Source organism: Grampus griseus (genome assembly GCF_964374135.1).
Source record: "Grampus griseus genome assembly, chromosome: 10".
Lineage (NCBI taxonomy): Eukaryota > Metazoa > Chordata > Mammalia > Artiodactyla > Delphinidae > Grampus > Grampus griseus.
Window position 1 is genome coordinate 58,780,720 of NC_139004.1, and position 19,670 is coordinate 58,800,389.

General features: G+C 55.9%; 1 protein-coding gene and 1 long non-coding RNA gene across 2 annotated transcripts in view; one reads left to right on the plus strand and one right to left on the minus strand.

Annotated features, from left to right (window-relative positions):
- The window catches only part of CCDC13 (coiled-coil domain containing 13), a gene marked incomplete at its 3' end in the record, with an annotated part of 28,937 nt that extends 12,250 nt beyond the window's left edge, over positions 1-16,687 (plus strand). The window contains exons 7-15 of the mRNA XM_082662831.1: positions 1,836-1,997; positions 2,612-2,788; positions 4,600-4,806; positions 6,361-6,500; positions 6,987-7,070; positions 9,280-9,402; positions 13,472-13,626; positions 15,863-15,977; positions 16,528-16,687. Coding sequence (XP_082518957.1) covers positions 1,836-1,997; positions 2,612-2,788; positions 4,600-4,806; positions 6,361-6,500; positions 6,987-7,070; positions 9,280-9,402; positions 13,472-13,626; positions 15,863-15,977; positions 16,528-16,687 — 1,323 coding nt within the window. The remainder of the gene's footprint in view (positions 1-1,835; positions 1,998-2,611; positions 2,789-4,599; positions 4,807-6,360; positions 6,501-6,986; positions 7,071-9,279; positions 9,403-13,471; positions 13,627-15,862; positions 15,978-16,527) is intronic.
- The window catches only part of LOC309827915, a 22,458-nt gene continuing 2,788 nt past the window's right edge, over positions 1-19,670 (minus strand). The window contains exons 2-4 of the long non-coding RNA XR_014297264.1: positions 11,544-11,717; positions 9,747-9,833; positions 1-1,967 (exon numbers count right to left, since the gene is read on the minus strand). This is a non-coding gene — a long non-coding RNA (uncharacterized lncRNA). The remainder of the gene's footprint in view (positions 1,968-9,746; positions 9,834-11,543; positions 11,718-19,670) is intronic.

Below are 19,670 nucleotides of genomic sequence, written 5' to 3' on the forward strand. Positions count from 1 at the left end.
TTCATGTAAATTTGCGTGACTGTTGTAGGCTTTTTCCAGTTTTGTCCAGATGCCTGTAGGCTTTTGAAGGTTTTAATTACCATCCCCCCCCCAAAAAAACTTAGCCTGTCTCCCTCTTTACGCTCCTAGAGGCTAGGAACAGGGGCTCCGCAGCTGGACTGCTTGGCTTCAAATCTCAGCCCACCACCCACCAACTGTGTGGCCTTGGGCAAGTTGCTTCGCCTCTCTGTGCCTCAGTTTCCTCCTGTGTGTACTGTGGATAATGACAGTGCCTACCCCGCATCGTTGTTGGGAGGACTGAATGAGTACAGATGTGTAAATTGCTTACCACAGGGCCTGGCATGGAGGAAACACCGTCCGAAGGTTCGCTGTCCCAAGAAACCAAGAGTCACACAAATAAGTGTGTCGTTTCCACTATTTGCCAAGTGCATTGCCTTCATTCCCAGGTTCCCAGGTGGCTTTTCCCCTCAGGGTCTCCTGTGGGATCCCTGAAGCCAACATGAAGGGGGAGAGGTCTCTGAAAAACTGTGGTTAACGACCAGTGTGTGGCCTTGTGGTTCAAGAGACCTGAGTCTGAGTCTGGCCTCAGTCACTTGTCTCTAAGTTTGGTGTCTTTGGGCAAATCTCTTCATCTCTCTGTGTCGCAGTCTCCTCGCCTGTAAAATGGAAATAATAATGCCTTCCTTGTAGGGTTGTTGTGGGTTAAATGAAATATCGTTTGGGAAGTGCCCAGCACAGTGCCTGGCCATAGTAAACACTCAACACATTAGTTATCATTGTGAGTGTTGTTAAGCTGTGAACAAACGGTTCAAAGTAATAGTACTGTGTTCTTTAACGTTTAAATGGAATTACCACACAGTGCCACACGGGGGCACTGAAATGTGCTTTCAAAGCCATCCTGAGGCCCTTTACCAGGGATCCTAGTGAATTTTGCCCCTGGCTCAGGTTTACCCAACTTTGTTCCATCATTTATGTTGCGTTGACGTGGAAATCAGGGTTAGAAGGACCCTAGGAGTTATCCACTTTAAACCCAGTGTGATCAAGCCGTGGTTCTGTCGGATGACATCCACCTCCCCTGTGCCGAGGGCTTCACCCAGGCCATTTTGGGGTTTCTCGAAGTTGCCTAATCCTAGAAATCACCCGTAGCCCTTGTTTAAAATGCAGATCCCCGCGTTCTTCCCCTGGAGCTCTGACTTGTTGGTATGGAGTGGGCCCCAAGATCTGTCATCCCAAGAAGCATCTTGGGGACTCCCAGGCTCAGACAACTTCAGGGTACGGAATTCTCATAACAACATGATGCAGCGTGTTACTCACAGGCCTCTCCACAGATGAGGGACCTGAGATTCAGAGACGTTAAGTAATCTGTGCACAGTCACACAGGCGGCGAGGCTTTGAGCTGGTCTCCCCGCTTCCAAACCCTGCCCACCCTCTGCAGCACCTCCTCCAAGTGGCCAGGAGCCCGTAGCCTCCCGAGGAGCCCGCCCGGGCTTGGGTGGCCTGTCAGTTCTTCCTGGTACTAAGACCTGCTATCCTTTCCCTCCCAAGTTCCTGGGGCTACACATCTGCTTCTTGGCCTCAGAGATAGGGTGATTTTTCTCATTTACTTTGAAGTCTCTCTTTTCCAAGCGAAACCTCCCCAGTGTCTCCCCTTGTTTTGCTCAGGATGCCACCGCAGGTCCCTCCCATCCGTCCCCCACCCCAGTCCCTCTCCTAGGGACCTCCACGTCCATCTGGAACCGTGTTGTCCTCTGTCTGGTGGGGTCTCCTGTCACATCACAGGGCGGCCCCTCTGAGGGTCGAGTCTGACTGCAGACCTGTTGTGGAACCACCCTCAGGTTCGAGAGCTTGAGAAACAGCTGGGACAGACTCGGAGCCGTTCGGTAGAAACGGCCAGTGATGAGCTGTCTGTCTATCCCGATCCAAGGAAGCTGTCGGCACAGGAGAAAAATCTGCGGAGGATCCACAACCTGGAGAGGGAAAAACAGGAAAGCTGGGAGGTAACGTGTGCCTGGCAGGGGGTCAGGGGCGCCTGGGGCCAGGAGACCACGACCACCCCTGTGAGGACTTGGAGGCTCTGAGGTTCGGGGTCACCTCTGTGCATGTTCCTCACGTCCTGTCCCTCCACCTTGAGCTGCCTGACGGGTTCCTCACCCAGAGCCCATTTCATGGACGTCGGGTGGCCGCATTCTGGCTGTTTTGGAGATGCTGGACCTGAAACCAGCTCTTGGTGGAATGAGGCACTTCGGTTTGAACCCTAGGCTTGGCGCTGTCCACCAAAGCATGGCTTTTCTCTTTTTGCCTCTCAGGCAGGGATTGAGGGTCCTCGGGAGGACACACCCAGCGTTGGCCAGTGGGTTTCCTCTCGTGTCCGAGTCTGGCCCCTGTGTTCTCGGGCTGTCATCCATCTGGGTCACGTCCATCATGTGCTTGGGCTGCCTGACACCCCGGGAGGCCGAGGCTGGGAGTCAGGGCTCAGGCCCCACTGACTTGCCCTGTGACCTCAACAAGTCCCCTCCCAGCTCTGGCCTCACCAGCGAGTGAGAGCGAGGGCTCAGCCGTGGCCCGAGTCCCACTCAGCCCTGCAGCCCGTGACCGTGCCCTCTGGTTACAGAAACTTGCAGCGGAGCGGGATGCCCTCCAGAGAGAGCTCGAGGAGCTGAAAAAGAAGTTTGAGGGCGTGAGGTCCCGGAACAAGGTGCTGTCGAGCGAACTGAAGACCCTCAGGAGTCAGATGGGGACCCTCGTGGAGAAGGGCCGGCATGACGACGAGCTCATCGACGCCCTCATGGTACAGCCACCTCTGGGACCCCTGCCCCACCCAGAGGCCTGTGACCCAGCCCCAGCTCCCCCGGAGCCCTCCCTCACCCCAAAATGCCACCTGCATAACCCGGGAGCTCATTGCCTCCACTGGGCCCAGCCCCGAAGCTTGGCTGCAAGTACGGGAGCAACTCAGAGGCTGCCCGAGGGCCAGTACAGGTCGCGTTATGTGAGGTTGATGCTGGGCACAAGGCACTGCACCTGTGGACCCCAAAGGAGAAAGAAGAGGATGAGGGGGCAGCAGATGGGATTACACCCTGGGATATTTCTCATGGAGGAACGGAAGGGACGACGGAGCGGGGCGCTGGTGCATATCCTTGTCTGTGTGACAGCATACAGCACCCCCGCTTCTGGGCACGTGGGGTGTGGTTTATAATGGTTAGTCACCAAGATAACCCTTAGGGACACATAATCCCATTGCATGGATGGGGAAACCAAGGCTCTAATTGGCTAGATAAGTCATCCAAGGCCACACAACTGAATTCAAACCTCCTTTGATTAACAAAGCCGCACTGCTTTCCTGACCCTAGCCTGGCCTTTTCCCTCTGGGGCCTGAGCCACCCCAGGGTTTTGGTCTCTGAATTCCTAGCTGTGCCCACAGGCCCCTAGGGTGGTCATGACTGGCTTGACGGTGGTGCAAGGGGGAACTGATGCTGGCTTAGGCATGCCTTGGTCCATAATAATTCACCAGGCAGTGTGGTGGGCAGGGCACAAAAGACCTGAAATCTGGGCCCCCTCTGTTCATACCTCACTGTGTGATTCTAGGCTAATTGCATCTCCTCTCTGAGCCTCAGGTCTCAGTTTTTATTTTATTTTTATAAATTTATTTATTTCATTTGTTTATTTTTGGCTGTGTTGGCTCTTCGTTGCTGTGCGCGGGCTTCTCATTGTGGTGGCTTCTCTTGTTGCGGAGCACGGGCTCTAGGCTCACGGGCTTCAGTAGTTGTGGCACTCAGGTTCAGTAGTTGTGGCTCGCAGGCTCAGTAGTTGTGGCGCACGGGCTTAGTTGCTCCGCAGCGTGTGGGATCTTCCCGGACCAAGGCTCAAATCCATGTCCCCTGCATTGGCAGGCGGATTCTCAACCACTGCGCCACCAGGGAAGCCTCAGCTCCCAGTTTTTAAATAAGGTGTGGCCTGGATATCCATTGAGGTCCCTAGGGCCACTATTCTTTGTCACTGAAGGTGCATGGTGAGAGCTGCAAACAAGCCCTAGCCCTGCCATTCACCAGCAGTGTGTCCTGGGCTCTCTGGGCCTCCATTTCCTCCACAAAGAGGTGAAGACAACGCCCTCACCTGTTCCAGGTCGCCAATATGGTCCTTCCCAGCCCCCAGGCAGAAAGCCTCCACCCCAGAGGTCTCCTTGGGAGCATCTCCAGGGAGGGGGCCTCCATCAGGTGCTGAAGGATCCGTGGTGAGGGGTCCAGGTACTGCCTTCAAAGGTGGTCTTCCAGCACAGTGGGATAGGGCTTCTTTTTACCCACTGGCTGAGGGGCCACCATCTGAGCTGTTTTCTGTTGTCCCGAGAGCCGCTTAGATGTCCTTCTTAGCCTCGATCTCAGGGAGAAAGAAGTTGAGGACAGGAAAACCTGGTTGAACCCCGCCCTGAGGACAGGCAAGGTGTTCCTCCTGCTTCTCAGGGAAACACTAGCGTCCCACTGTTAGGTTCCCGAGGGAGCAGGGAAGGGGTGGGAGCTGCGGGTGGGAGGAGGCGGTCTTCTCTCGTGTCCTTCTTTACTCAGGGCCGTGGCTGACCCTCACCCACCCTCCCACTTGGCCCCGCAGGACCAGTTGAAGCAGCTACAGGAGATTCTGGGCAGCCTGAGTCTGCAGGAGGAGAAGACGCGAGCGTCCAAGCACCACTTGCACCAGCAGCTCAACAATGAGGCTCAGCAGAGCAGCAGCCTCGTGGCCCAGCTGCGGGCCACGGTGGCTGAGCGGGAGGCCAAGGTGCGGCAGCTGGAGGTGGAGATCGGGCAACTCAGTATGCAGGTGAGTAGGGCGCTGGCTCAGCCCAGCATCCATTCCCAGTCCTGGCAAGTCCATCCAGTATCCAGAGAAACCTCAACCACCTCCCCTTCTCCCCACCTGCCTTCACTTGGGCTGCGCCACGTCCTACCTGGTCCCACTTTGGCCCCCTGCTTCCATCTGGCTCCCCAGCCCGTTGTGCACACACCTTTCCTCTCGAAGGGACACACCAGATTGTCTCCCTGCTCCACATAAAACCTGTCTGTGGCTCCCCATCACTCTCCGCCTCACCCAGTCCTCAAGGGTTCGGGCTCCTGCCAGCTCACCCTCTCCCTCCCCAGCTGTGGCCTTCGTCCTCATGGTCCAAGATGGTGGCCACAGTGCCAGCCTTTACGTCCACATTCCAGGCAGTGGGATGGCAGAAGGGAAGCCACGCTCCTTCGTCCAGTTTGCAGGGCGCCATGTGACTAGCTCCTGCTGCCCCCCCAACCCTGAATCTTCTCTTCACTCCCCACTTTCCACAACTCTGGCCATGTGAATGCCATTTAGCTCCTCCATGGCCTTACTTTCTCCCTACCCTGGGCCTGTGAACATACCTGAAGCACACACCTGAAGCACACACCTTCCCTTTCCTCCCCCTCAGCCTTTAGATCTTATTAGTCAAGAGCTCCTCCAGGAAGTTCCAGGGCTCCCATTCTGGGTTACGTGCCCCTCCTGGGCACTCTCCTAACTCCCTGTACATTCCCAAGCCAAAATTTGGTCGTGCTGTGTGATCAATTTCCTGTTTTCTCCCCCAACCTCTCCTTGAGGGGGAAAAGACCATGGTGCCTGGCCCAAGACTGAGCCCACAGTAGTTGCTCAGTCAATGCTCGTCTAAGGAGTGAGCTCCCGAAGATGTTTTCCCTCGGCCGAGGCCTGGAAGGGACAGCATCTTCACCTCACCGCTGTCCTGGCTCCAGGCACACAAAAGAAGACTGATTCTCACCTCAGAGGCCCCCGGACAGCTGGGGCCAAGCGCTACCCACCAGACAAGCTGGCACACACTGAGAGTTTTCTCAGGATGGGCAGGGCTTGGGGGACAGGCCAGGTTGTTTGGGGCTCACGCCAACTGGGCCACTGTTGATGGCAGCCTGACCTCCTGCTGGGGGTCCTGCAGTGCTCCTCCTTCAGCCGGCCCCACCAGCCATCCGGAAGAGGGAGGGATGGGGGAAGGTCTGAGTGTCTCCAGCTGACAAAGGCCAGGGGCCTCAAGTCACACCTGCCATTCATCCATGTGGGTGGGGCTACCTAGAGAGGTGGGCCTGTCCCCATACTTCCCCCTGGGACCTGAATGTGGAACAACTTCCTGGCCCGGTCACCCTCCTTTGGCCATGAAGCTCCCTTTCTGAAGAGAGGCATTATTAGCTGTCATTATAATGCAAGGAGCGTCTTCACCAAACAGGCCTCGCTTTGCACTCCTGCAAAGAAGCCTCTTTCATATCTCCCGAAAGCCCCAAAATCCAGCCAAGGCCCCCTCCTGCCTTCTCCAGGCCTCTGAGCCAAAGCCCTGAGAAGGGAACCCACATCTGTTCCCTGCAGTATCTTCGGAATAAAGGAGTAGGCGAGGGGTCCAGTGGGCCCGAGGTCAACCCGGCCTCCGCCAAGTTCCCCGAGGACCCGGGCCTGACCAATTCCCCGGCCTCAGCAGGCGATCACGCTGGCAGGCTTGGATCTTCTCGGTAAGAAAAAGTGGGAGGGGTTGGAAAGTGAATAGTAATTATTCAGAAGAAAGGATGGGAAGCCACGGGTGCAATTTTACGATGCCTGTGGTGTTGTCCTCCCAAAGTGGGGCGGGGTTGCGGGGGGCTTCCGTCAGCCCTGCCTCTGCATGAAGGAGCCAGTTAGGTCCAGATAGTATTACTTCAAGAGCGTTTGGTTGTAGCTCCCTGTAAATTCCTCTCCCAGCTGGCCTCGAATCTCACCTGCTTCTAGGATTCTCAAACACACCTGTGTTGGGTTGTTCGCGGCTCTGATGTCCCCTGCTCCTGTCTTGTTTTAAGCAAGCAAGGGTCCTGGAAAGGAGGGCAGCAGATCCACAGGGCTGCTGCAAGGGCCAGTGCTGGCCCCCTCCTCTGGCTCCCCAGTGCCCTGCTGGCCCCTGCTCCCCTCCCAGCTGGGCCCAGCCTGCCTGCCCGTGGTGATGTGCCCGTTCCGCCTTCGCACAGCTCCGTGACCAGCCTGGGCCACACACTGGTGGAATCTGCTCTCACATGGCCTTCCCTGCACAGTCCTCACGGGCCCTCACCCAGGTAGGAACCCAGGCCCCCCACCCCGGGCCCTCACAGGCCTTCCCATCCTTGACTGCTCAGTCAGTATTGCCATCCCATGACAAGGATGGGAAACCGAGGCCAGGCCAAGTCCAGGGACTCTTCCAAGGTTCCATAAGGACATAGAGGGTCAGGGAGGTCCAGTGCCTTATCCAACGTGATAGGGCAAGCGGCTTCAGAACTAGAGTCTCGGTCTAGTGTTCCTTCCTGCTACCACAGAGTTAACACGAGGAATCTTCCAGGGCCTGGAGCCCAGCACCTTCCCTTGCCTCCCCTTGCGCGTTGAGAGTCCATCTCTAGGGGAAGAATTTCACGTCATATGGGTTCCCACTTTAAGCCACTGATATCCCCTCAGCTCTCTGGCCCCCTCTTTGTTGACAGAATCAAGCCTTAGGGCTTAAATGGGCCCTTGTTCTTCCTGCCAGCTCACAGACAAAGGGTGGCTTTGTCCTGCCTCGGAGCCCTGTCCCGAGCCCCACCCACTGTCCACTGGAGCTGCGCTCCGGCTGTCAGCTGCTTCTCCCACCCCTCGGGCAGGTCAGTTCAGGTTCCGGTCGAGCCTCTGAGGGGCCCTCATCTCATGTTTGACTTGCTGTGTGGCTCCGGCAGATGGGTCCTCCTTGGGCTGCTATTCCCCAGGAAGTGCTTGGGATACTTCTGGCCTGACACTTGGTAGCACAGGTACCCGTGGGCCAAGGCCACCCCTGCAGATGCCCCAGCCAGCAGCCTGGGGTCACAAGGGCACTGGGAGAGAGGGGCCCAACTCTGAGCCTCAAGGGCCCATGCCACACTCTTCCAACACCACAAGGAAAACAGACAGGCTCTGTCACTCTGAGGTGGTTGTCACAGTAGTAGAGGCAAGAAGATGGACAAGATGCCCCCAAGGTCCCTTCCAGGCTTATGTGGCCATGACCTTTGCACTCCACAGGGATACAGGAGCCGATGTGCTGCCCAGACTGCTGGTTCTTAAGCTTGTTTCTTCCACCACACACAAATATTTACTGAACCCAACCGTGTGCGGGCCCCTGCCCTCACGGAGCCTACAGTGCTCTCCCGTCAGCGACAGGACAGACGTTCACGGGGTGGGAGTGACCCCAGAGAGTGTGTCTGTCAGGGCTGGCGTGGCGGCTCTGATGGGGTGCCTGGGAGGCAGGCGGGGCAAGGGGATCAGCTCCTCCCCCAACACGTGAGGTCACAGGGGTGACTGGCGTAGGGTTCCCCACTGCGCTGTGCACGCGACTCAGCTGAGGATCTGCCGGGTTAGGTGCAGGTTCTGATTCCGCAGGTCAGATCCTGCAGGAAGTGGGATCCTGCAGTTCCAACAAGCTCCCAGGTGATGCCACAGTCGCTGGCTCAAAGACCACACTGAGCGGCAGGGCCTTAGAGTGTATTTAGGAGCCGGAAAATGGAGGAGCCTGTAGTCCTCAGAGCCCATCTCAACCAATCCCTGTTTAGAGGGAGGACTGCGGCCCCGCCCTCCCCATGTCCTGTGATTCTGGAAGAGCGAGTCAGCATCACCAGGGTCTCCCTGGGAAGGGCGAGGGCAGAGCAGAAAGCAGCTTGGCACTCGCACATGGGCTCTGGGGGCTTGGGGTGGGGGGCAGAGCTCACCTTGGGTCCCAACCCCAGCCAGCAGGTAAGGCCCAGTGGTGAGGAGGGAACCGGTGATGGGCTGGATCAGGGCTGGAGAAAACTGACCAAATTACAAAGCAAGTGTCCAGGGTCCAGGAAAGTGGACTGGGCTTGGAGCCATGCCAGGAGATACAGGAGGGCCAGGACAGGCTGACAGGGAGACAGAGGCTGGGCCTACCTGACACTGAGAAGGGTGGTCAGGTCCCAGGCCACACAGGTTCCCAGGGCACCCCCAGGTCCCCAAGAGCCAACTTCCATAGCCACCAGACTAACTCCAGGCCCCTACAGGGATTGGATGGACAAAGGTGCTGATGAAACTACAGCCCTGCTGGGGTCTGGCTCTGGAGCCAGCTAAGTGAGGTCTAGAGACTTCAGCAAGCCCAGGAACAGTAAACTGAGAAGAAGCCAATGGAAGAGGCCGGGAGGGGCTGGATTGGCTTCTTCTCTCTGGCACCCTCTGAGGACCCCTGAATGTCCTTCCAGCCCCTCCCACCACCATAGGGATAAGCATCTCTTCAGGTAACCCTTAAATGACCTCTGCCCGCACCTTGGTCCCCAGGTTCTCGGACTCCCCAGAACAAAAAGCCTGGCAGACACAGGTGACAGAGTTCAAAGCCCTGTGGCAGGCCGCTGAGGTGGAGCGTGACCGGCTCACCGAGTTCGTCACCGTTCTGCAGAAACGGTAACACCTGGCGCCAGGGATGCACTCTCACGGGCCTAGGTGGGCTAAGGGTGGGCAGCCTGGCCCAAGGGCATCCCTCTTGGACAGAGGCCAGGCCGTGTCCATGACTGGGTCCACCTCACTGGTGAGTCTGACTCCCACAGTGTTGGCCCCGGGCATTCCCAGCCACATCTCACGTGACCCTCAAGTGCCCCTCTGTCTCGGGGACCCGTTGTCACACTTGTGGTTTGCCCTGTCCTACGTGCCCCCCGTAGGACAGTTGCATGCAGGTGGCTGTGAGGTGGGCATCTCAAGGGAGGGACTCTCTGCAGTAGGTAAATCTCTCTGCAGTCGGCTCAACTCACCAGTAATGAAGATCTTGCACGAGCATGGCACGGCACTCGGTGTCACTGGCGGCTTTGGTGGGAAGAAGTCCCAGGCTAGACTGAGGTCTGGAATTACAAAGAGGAAGAGAGCCACTGATAGATGGGGAGCTGAGACTTCCCTGGTTGGGGGAGGAAAGTATGTGGCCCAAGGCAGTGGACCAGGGGGTTTGGTTTCCTCCAAGGGGTTGTTGACAGATTTCTATTCAGATAAATCAGTGTTCCTTGCTCAAGTGACCCTTTTGGCAAGAACTGTAGGTGCCCAGGCCAACACATGGCCCAACCATGTGACCTCCGCACTGGAAAATATAAAGGACCACACTGAATGTCTGCCTGAACAGGCCGTGTCACATGTCAGTCAGGGCTCTTTGGTGACAGACGATAGAAACCAATTCTGGCTAAATTAAGGGAAAGGAGAGTGTGGGAAGGTGCTGGCTGACTCCAAAGTACTGCCCTCCTTTGCAGGGCAGAAGAGGAGCCCAAGAAGATCCAGGGACCTTGGTAGCAGGAACCCTTGAGTGGTCTCTCCTGGACCACTGGAACGATGTAGGCCCAGTGGCTTTCAGTTCTTGTGCCAGTGGTTTCTAGGAGAGAAGGTCTAGCTGGCCTGGGGTGGCTCACACGTCCAACCCTGGACACAGGCCAGGCACCCTGACTGGAAGGACCTCCAGGTGCTGACATAATGGAAGAGGGGTGGGAATTCCCTGGCTGTCCAGTGGTTAAGGCTCCGCACTTCCACTGCAGTGGGTGTGGGTTCAATCCCTGGTCAGGGAACTAAGATCCTGCATGCCGTGCAGCGCGGCCAAAAAAAAAAAATGAAATGGAGGAGGGGCAGCTTGCCAAAGGGAAAGATGGAGTACAGCCACCAAAGGAGCTGGGGTGCTGGGATGGCCACTCCCTAAGCAGTGAGGAGTGGTCAGCTTTGTTTTCTTTTCCGTAGAAAAGAGAGGATATGAATTGCAGACACGCTAAAGCAAATGAGAAAAAGTAACATTAATTCTTTTTCTGTCATTGAAATATAATGGAGGGCTTCCCTCCATTATATTATATGGTGCAGTGGTTAAGAATCTGCCTGCTAATGCAGGGGACACGGGTTCGAGCCCTGGTCTGGGAAGATCCCACATGCCGCAGAGCAACTAAGCCTGTGCACAACTACTGAGCCCGCATGCCACAACTACTGAACCCCGTGTGCCTAGAGCCCATGCTCCGCAACAAGAGAAGCCACCGCAATGAGAAGCCCGTGCACCGCAACGAAGAGTGGGCCCCGCTCGCTGCAGCTAGAGAAAGCCTGTGCGCAGCAATGAAGACCCAATGCAGCTAAAAATAAATAAATAAATTTATTTAAAAAAAATAAATTAAATAAAATTTTAAAAAATATATATAGTGGATAATACAAGCCTCTAACCTATCCAATGGAAGAAATATACCCAATTATGACTTTCTCTCTCAATTCCTTTGAGTTTCTTTTTTTTTTTAATTTAATTTATTTAATTATTTATTTTGGCTGTGCTGGGTCTTCGTTGCGGTGCGGGGCTTCTCCAGTTGCGGTGCAGGCTTAGTTGCGGTATGTAGGATCTTAGTTCCCTGACCAGGTATCGAACCCCGGCCCCCTGCCTTGGGAGCGCAGAGTCTTAACCACTGGATCACCAGGGAAGTCCCTCCTTTGAGTTACACCTGAGTTTTGGGGCGGTGGATTTGTGCATCCAGGTGACTTGGTTATCTACTGCTGCACCATCCCAAACCCAGTGGCCTCAAACACGATGGTTTATTCTTTCTTACCATTCTGTGGGTGGCCTAGGTAATTCTGTTTCACGTCATGCCACCTGGATCACTCACATGCCCCGTTCAGCCAGCTCAGCGGGGGCACCTCCATTCTCCTGTACGTGGCCTCTCTCTCCGTGTGGTGCCTCATCTTCCAGGGCCTCTGGGAGGAGGGTGGGGCAAGCAAGGCGCCTAGAACACAAAATTAAAGAGACACTCACTCTCAGAGTCATGCGTGTGTGATTCTCTCTCAGCTGATACCTAGAGCTTTGGGGGAACTGAATTTTATTTAATTTTCATTAGTTTTTAGTTTTTTTCATTAGTTTTTGATGGACCGTTAGGTTATTTTAGTCTTTTGCTTTTGCAAATAAGTTTCAAGGAACACGCTTGAACAGGTTGTGTTAGTGGCTGTATACTATGCTGGCATACAGTTTTGTGTTGGTAGTTGTATTCTTTTCAAAATTGTTACCATTCTGTTCCTTCTTGACTCTTCACCAAGGTGGGAAGAACACTTCCTCCAACACTGCACGTACGTATCCAGGCTTCCGCTCTGATTTGCATGTGTGTATGTACGTATGTAATCCTTTGCTTGGGTGAGATCTCTTGGGACAGTCCTGGCCTTCTAGCTGAGCCTTCAGTATCACAGAAGTCTGAAATGCCATACCTAACCACAAGAAGGACCTTAGCCCCAGCCTCAGTGAAAGTAATCAGACCCTTTAGTAAAATAACCAAATAACAAGTTCTTCAAGGCCCATGAATTCATGACAGGCATATAGAGAATAATAATAATAATAACAAACAGAAAGCAATCACTAAATCCAGGAAAAGCAAGCAAATAAGAAACTGTAATCATGAGTATACTGCCTGTCTGAATAATCTTCCTAACGTAACCCCTTGTGGTAGACAGGATTTTGTCCTCAGTGCCCTTCACCCCACTCTTGTGCCTGTGAATACTTTATGTTATATGGTAAAAGAGACTCTGCAGATGTGATGATCGTTATGGACCCTGAAATAGGAAGATTATCCTGGATTACCAGGTGGGCCCAATCTAATCACTTGAGCCCTTAAAAGCAGAGAAATTTCTCCAGCCCGGGCCAGAGAGATGCTTCAGAAGAAGTTAGAGTCAAAGCATGAAAAGGGTATCTGGCTGGCTTTGAAGATGGAGGGGGCCAAGTAGCCTCTAACAGATGAAAGTCACCCAGCTAACAACCAGCGGGAAACAGGGATTTCAGTCCTTCAGTTGGAACTGAATCCTTCCAACAACTTGGACGAGCCTAGAAGCAGATGCTCCCCTGGAAACTCCAGGTAAGAGCCCAGGTCAGCCAACACCTTGATTTTGGCTTGTGAAACCTGGAGCAGAGAAACCAACAGAACCTGCTGAACTTCTGACTTACAGAACCACGGAGCGATAAATCTGTGTTGTTTTAAGCTAAGTTTGTGGTAATTTGTTACAGCAGCAATAGAAAACGAATACACCACCTAACACTAATTGAGCCAAAAAATGGTAATATAACTACATCGGGAGGTGAAGAGGCGATTCTGTTTGGCAAGGAGAGAGTACTAAAATAAAACTAAGTTCTCATGTTGCCTGACAGGAAGTCAAAAGATTATATTTAAGACTTAAAAAATTAGCAGCATAAGCATCTGTAGAAATATGGCAGTAGTGGAAGAAACAGCTCAAAGCGGTAGAAGTGGTTGCTTCTGGAGAGCAGAAATTGGGAGTGAGGAGGGGTGGGGAGAGGCTGTGTGTTGTTTTGTTTTTGTTTTTTTTCATTTTAAGCCTTGGAGAGAACGATATGGTTTTAAATGCACATTCCTATATTACTGCAATAAAAATCAGGAAGAACGAGTCCCATGCCCACTGGTGTAAGCTGTGCCCACCTCTCTGACAGCCTGAGCAGGTGGGGTGCCAGGGCTTATGGCAGACCCTGCTCTCTCATCACCAGGGTGGAGGAGAGCAACAGCAAGCTTCTGGAGTCAGAGAGGAAGCTGCAGGAGGAGCGGCACCGCACCGCGGTGCTGGAGCAGCACCTGGAGAAGATGCGCCTGGAGCCTGGGAGGACGTCAGCTTCTCAGAGAGCAGCCCCCAGGAGCAAAACAGGTGGGGCTGAGGTGGGGCCGGCCCGGGGTCACATTGGGCCCACGGTGCTCTGGGGCTCCTGGTTCTGACTCGGGGGCCAGGGGGGAGAGGACACACAGCAGCAGGGGCAGGCAAAGCTCCACCCTGACGGAGGGGCTGACCGGTGCTGCTGACTGGCTCCTCCCTCTTTCCTGAGCTCCTTACCTTTCAAGGGCAGGACCCTAAGGTTGCTTGTGTCACTTATGCTTTCATCCCATTGGCCAGATCCTAATCACATGACCACACCAGCTCCAGAGGACGGTTTAGTTGTCCTAAATCAAAAGGTTAGTTCTAGGGCTTCCCTGGTGGCGCAGTGGTTGAGAGTCCACCTCCCGATGCAGGGGACGGGGGTTCGTGCCCTGGTCCGGGAAGATCCCCTATGCAGCGGAGCGGCTGGGCCCGTGAGCCATGGCCACTGAGCCTGCACGTCCGGAGCCTGTGCTCCACAACAGGAGAGGCCACAACAGTGAGAGGCCCATGTACCTCAAAAAAAAAAAAATAGGTTAGTTCTACTGCTCTAACACAGTGGTTCTTAAGGTACAGTCTCCAGACCAGAAGTGGCAGCGTCTTGTGGGGCTGGGGAAGTGAGGGTGTGGGATGCCAGAATCAGAAGCCATTCCTGGGGAGGAAGAACCTTCGGTGTGAAGAGGATGAGCCTGCCTCTCTCCAACATCCCCATCCCAACCCCTCCAGGCTCAGGAGTAGAGGTGTTGCCCCCCAACTTCCCTGCCTCTCAACACCCCAGTACTCCCCCGCCCCCAGCCAAGGACACTCAGATTTTTTCCCAGCGCAGAGATCAGAACGTTTCAGGAGGACATTCCAGAAGTAGGACACAGAGTGGGAGTGGTGTCATTCTCCCACCAGCAGGGCCAGGGCTCCAGGGGCCTTCCAGGAGCTGCTGAGAGTCCAGGCTGGGGAAGGTCCTGGGGACTTAGCCCTGCTGGGCTTGCAGAAACAGGTCCCTTAGGAATGTAGTGTCTCCAGGCCATGGACTCACCTCCTGCCACGTGGCGGGGCTCCCAACTAGGGACGGCTAAGCCACAGCAGGGAAAACCACTTTGGTCCTGCCTGGACAGGGAAGGGCAACTGCCTGGGGAGAAAGTGACCATGTGGCTTCTGTCCATGCTGGCCTGTGACATGGGAAGAGCACCGCCCCTCTTGGGGGCATAGCACACCCCTCCGCCTGTACAATAGGGAGCCTGACTGTGCAATGTGGTCCCCCGTGGCAGTTCCATGCCAGTGGGGAAGAGAACAATAAACCAGTAAAAGATGGTAGGTCAGATGGAGGTGAGCGCTGTGGCTTACAGCTGAGTATAAGGGGACAGGAGGTACAGAGAGCAGCTGTCTTCTATGGGGCGGCCACCCTAACTGATGAGCTGATGTCTGAGCAGAGGTGGTGGAAGGGGGTGAGGATGTGGCATAGATAACAGAGGGAAGAAGAAGTGCAAGGGCCCTGAGGTGGGCGCACGGCTGGAGGCTTGGAGGTAGTGAGACTGGGTCATGGGGAGGGGAATATGTGGTGAGGTAGGGAAGTCACGAGGTGCTGAGGAGGTGGTCCCATCACACAGGCCTTGAGGGCCAAATGTGTATTCACTGTGGCCTCACAGAGCTCTAGAGGCAAGAACTATTATCCTCACGTTACAGGTGAGGAAACCAGCTCAGAGAGGTTGATGATTTACCCGGGGCCACACAACAGGAAGTAAAAGCCAGGTCTGCTGGTGCCAAGTGATTTCCCCTGCGCCATGCCACCACTGAGGGCCTGTTCAGCACAGACGTTTTCTGATGCTGTGACAGTGCTTGAGTTCCCCACCAGGTGGGCTTTGGTTTCTTTTTCTGAGCACTCTTTGTCCCCTGGCCCCAGCCACCGTGGATTCCCTGTACGTATGGATGGAGACTGGAGGTGGGGGACCCAGTGGTAAGAGGGCATCAGATGTGGTGACAGCCTAGACTCAGACTCGACCTGCAGGCCAGACCTCAGGCCCAGCTGCCTTCCAGAAACTTATAGAGTGCAAATATGGAGAGAGTAGTGAGAGGAACCTCCTTGGTACAAAGCGGGCAATCAGGGCCTGGAGGAAGGCAGCCCTTGTCCTGCACCTTGAAGGAGGTCTAATGTTTCAACAAGTGGAGAAGCAGGAAGTGGACAGTTGCGGGTGGGAGAAGGAAGTGTTAACACAGGGCCATGGCCTCACCACAGAAAGTGGCTGCTGCTGCCCCACAGGTGTGCCCACCTCTAACACCAGGCACAACCCAAAGGAGAGTGAGAGGAAGGACCCGTCTTCTGCACAGATCTCCAATGTGCCCGTGGAATCCCAGATGGAGGAGCTGATCACCAGGTGCTCCCTGCCCTGTCTTCCTGAAAGGGTGGTGGTGTCTGGGTGGAGGTGTTTTGATAGGCAGAGGGATCACATCCCTCCCCCTTTGACTTCTATTTGCCCAGAAGGCTGGTCCTGCTGGGTCCTGGGTTCTAGGCCTGTAATTCAGTAACTGGCCATCAGAGGGCAGAGAAACCCAGCCATAACCCTAAAGAGCCCATGCTTCCCAAGAGAAGTTTTATCAAGTGTGGGTCACTGAACCCACTTTTCTCATTCAATTAAACCTTTTAAGGTCAAATGCAGTGGTGGGAAAGGGGGAACGTCTATAAATTAGTACTCATGCCTGAGGCAGCCAACATTTGGGGGAACGACTGGGTACCAGGCCCAGTAGCTGTGGCTGGGCCCAGACAGGAATCCCACATGGTATTCTCCCAAGGGTCCCTGAGAGGAGTTCAGAGAGTACCCTGAGTCTGAAGAGCTGGCAGCGTTTCCCAGGGCCCTCTACATGCATGCACACACACTCACGTGTGCCAGCTCAGCCGCGCTGAGCCCTCTTCTCTGTGTGGTCTAGGCTGGCCATCCAGGTGGAGGAGAACGAAATGCTGAAGGCTGCCCTAAGCAGTGCCCTCCGGGGAAAGGAGGAGGACTTCCGAATGTACCATGAGACCCTGGGCCAGGTGAAAGGGGTCTTCCTGCAGGCCCTGCGGCAGCAGAAGGCAGACAAGCGCTAGGATGGCGGCCCAGTGTCAGCCTGGCTGGACGGGGCAGCCTTAGGCCTTGAGAGGACGAGGCTCTATCTGAGGACTCCATCTGCTCCTGGAAGCCAACCTGGGGCAGCCAGCTGGGCCCCTTCTCCTAGAAGAGGCTCTCCAAGGGCAACAAGAGCCAACATCCCATGGCAGGAGGGCAAAGGAGAAGCCCTGGGCACGCTTAGCGATGGCAAGCGAGGAGGCCAGTAGCCTGTCGGCATCAGCAAGAGCTCTGGGATGAGAAGCCGGCTGTGAACGGACAGATGCAGTCCCTTGGGCAGGTGCTCACTGCCCTTGTCCTAGAGCCTAGCGGGGGACCCTGCATGCCCACAGGGCTCCACATGTGCAGGAGAGCCCAGAGGGCTCCAGGCTGGGAGCATCCCCTAGGCCGCCCAGCCCCGCCCCACCTCCCTCACCAGGGCATCCTCACACCCCACTCCTACCTCCATTGCTCTATCTGTGGGCATCCCCACCCTCTACAGACTTGGGGGCACCGTGCTCCTAGCCACCTTGTCGGCCCACCCCTTAGGGTCCTTCCTTAGGTGCAGACCCTCAGGCTTGTAATAATAATGATGATTTTCATGATCACCACAGCTCCCAGTGAGTGGGCACCTACTGTGGAAACCCGATCCCATCTAGACCTCTAGTAACCCAGGGGGTTGTCACCCTGTTTTACAGATGGAGAAACTGAGGCTCACAGAAAGACACGGAGCTAATATTTAACCCTGGCCTGCATGCCTGCAAAAGCCAGGGTCCTCCGGCAGATCCGAATACCCAGGGTGGGTGTGCCTAGCCAGTGCTGGGCAGCTCTGTCCCCCTGCCAGCTGCTCCAAGAGGCACCTCTTTTTGCTTCCAAAAGGCTGCAGCTGGTGGGTGCTGGTGGCAGAGGGCAGAGGTGGGGCCGGCTTGGAGCTCTGGGCAGGGGCATTTTGAGGCAGTGGGTCCAGGCGAAGGCATAGTGTACCTGCCTCACCACAGCACAGGGGTGAACTGGGAGGGCTGCTGCAGGAGAGCCCCCAGGCCCCTCTGTGACTGCCGCAGTGTCACCCCTCTCAACTGCAGTTACTGCCATGGGGAGGGGTGGCTCCACGGAGGGTAGCCACACACCCCGACCCCAGACACCCTGGCCACACCTGGGCACACAGGGGCCCACACAAAGACACAGGTGCACACAAATACCTAGACTCAGAAGCATGAGTCATATGTGGACACACATGTTCCAGCAGACAGTGCTGACTCCACACTCACGGGCCCTGCCTAGCCATTTCCCTTCACGTGGGATCAGAGAAAACTTCCTTCACAGGGAAACTGAGCACCCTTTCATCCTCATGGCCTTCACTACACTTGCTGGGGGTCTCTAGACCTGTCACCCCATGCAGGGTTGGGGCTCCGAGTAGCGGGGCCAGCATGGAGTCACTCCTCAGCCCCATCCCCGAGGAAGGGCTCGAGCAGACAGGGTCCCAGAAGCCCCAGGTAGCTTCCCCCATGGAGGGGGTTCGCGGTACGTATGCCGCATATGTGAGTCACTGCACAAGTGACACAAGTGACCGGTCTTCACGAGCGGGAATGTGCGTCTACACACACACACACACACACACACACACACACACACACACACACACACACACACACACACACACACACACACACACACACGTGTGTGTGCTTAGAGCAGGTCTGCTCCATTCCCCCAGCAGAATCCCTCTTCAGGACTCACTGAGTTAAAAGGTGCCAAGTGCTAGTGCAGCGGCTGGCACATAGTAGGCGCTCAATAAACGCCAGCCCACAGTATTACGTCTATTAGTTCCACAAATACTTGTTGAGCAATTACTCTGCCCTAGGCAAGGGGGTGCCAGGTGAGGCAGACTCAGTCCCCGAGCTCCTGGAAGCCCCAGATCAGCTGGGGAGACAGATTCCCAGGCCACCATCTACCGAGCCAGCTGGCCATCAAGCAGTCATCGAGTGCCAACTGCATACCAGCCTCTCCAGGCCTGTGAGGGGCCCGGAGGCGAATCTGACTTGCTGCTGCGGCCTTCAGGGAGCTGCCTGTCCAGTCAGAGAGGCGTGGGAAATAGAGCGCCGCGACGGGGCGGGATGGGTTGGGGGTATGCAGAGACAAAGCCGCATCTCAGAGCCTCCCACCTTTCCTGTTGGCTTCCGGGCTCAATGCCCAAGTCTGGGTGGGGTGAGGCTGTCCTTCCAATCACCCTGGGGTGTGGGTGGGTAAGGGGGTGGGGAGGGGAAGGCCCAGGAGAAGAAAGGGTTGTCAGAAGGACCAAGGGCTGGGGCCCTGAAGGTGGGCCAGGCACGGAGCGCGGCAACCTGGTCTGTCCAGGTTAGTGCCTGTGGTCCCTCCTGAGCAGCACCGCCTGTCCCTGCGGCCCCGAGGAGGACCTCCCAGCCCTCAGGCAGGTGGGCAGCAGGTGGGCTGGACCTGCCTTTCACAGATGGGAACGCTGAGGTCCCTACCCGGAGCCACAAGGTGGTGGGAACGGGAGACGGGTGCCTGGAGGGTGGACGAACAGCAAGCAGTGAGGCCGGGGGTGGAGACGCCTCACGTGAGGACTCTCCCTGGCCGCACGCCAGGCTGTGGGCCTGGGCGCTCAGGTTCCGACACTGACAGCTGAGACCCGGCTGAGCCATGGGTGTGGCTTGGCCACTGTCCCCTTGGGGGCCTTTGGGGCACCACAGCCCAATTGGACAAGGCTGCAGTCTGGCTCAGGCTGATTCAAGCCCCAAACACGTCCCCATGTCCCTGGGCCCTCCCCTGCTCTCAGGAGGCCAGGTCAGGGGGGCCTGCAGCAAGAGGACTCCTCTGGGCCCTCGCATCCGGTGGCCAGAACTAGCCTCCCCATCCCCTCTTCCAGCGAGCTCACGGCCACCCCACAAGGAAGTCTCTGCCCACACACCCCCTCTCCTGCACACACACCGTATCTCCTATAGTCCCTGAGCCTTACACACACAC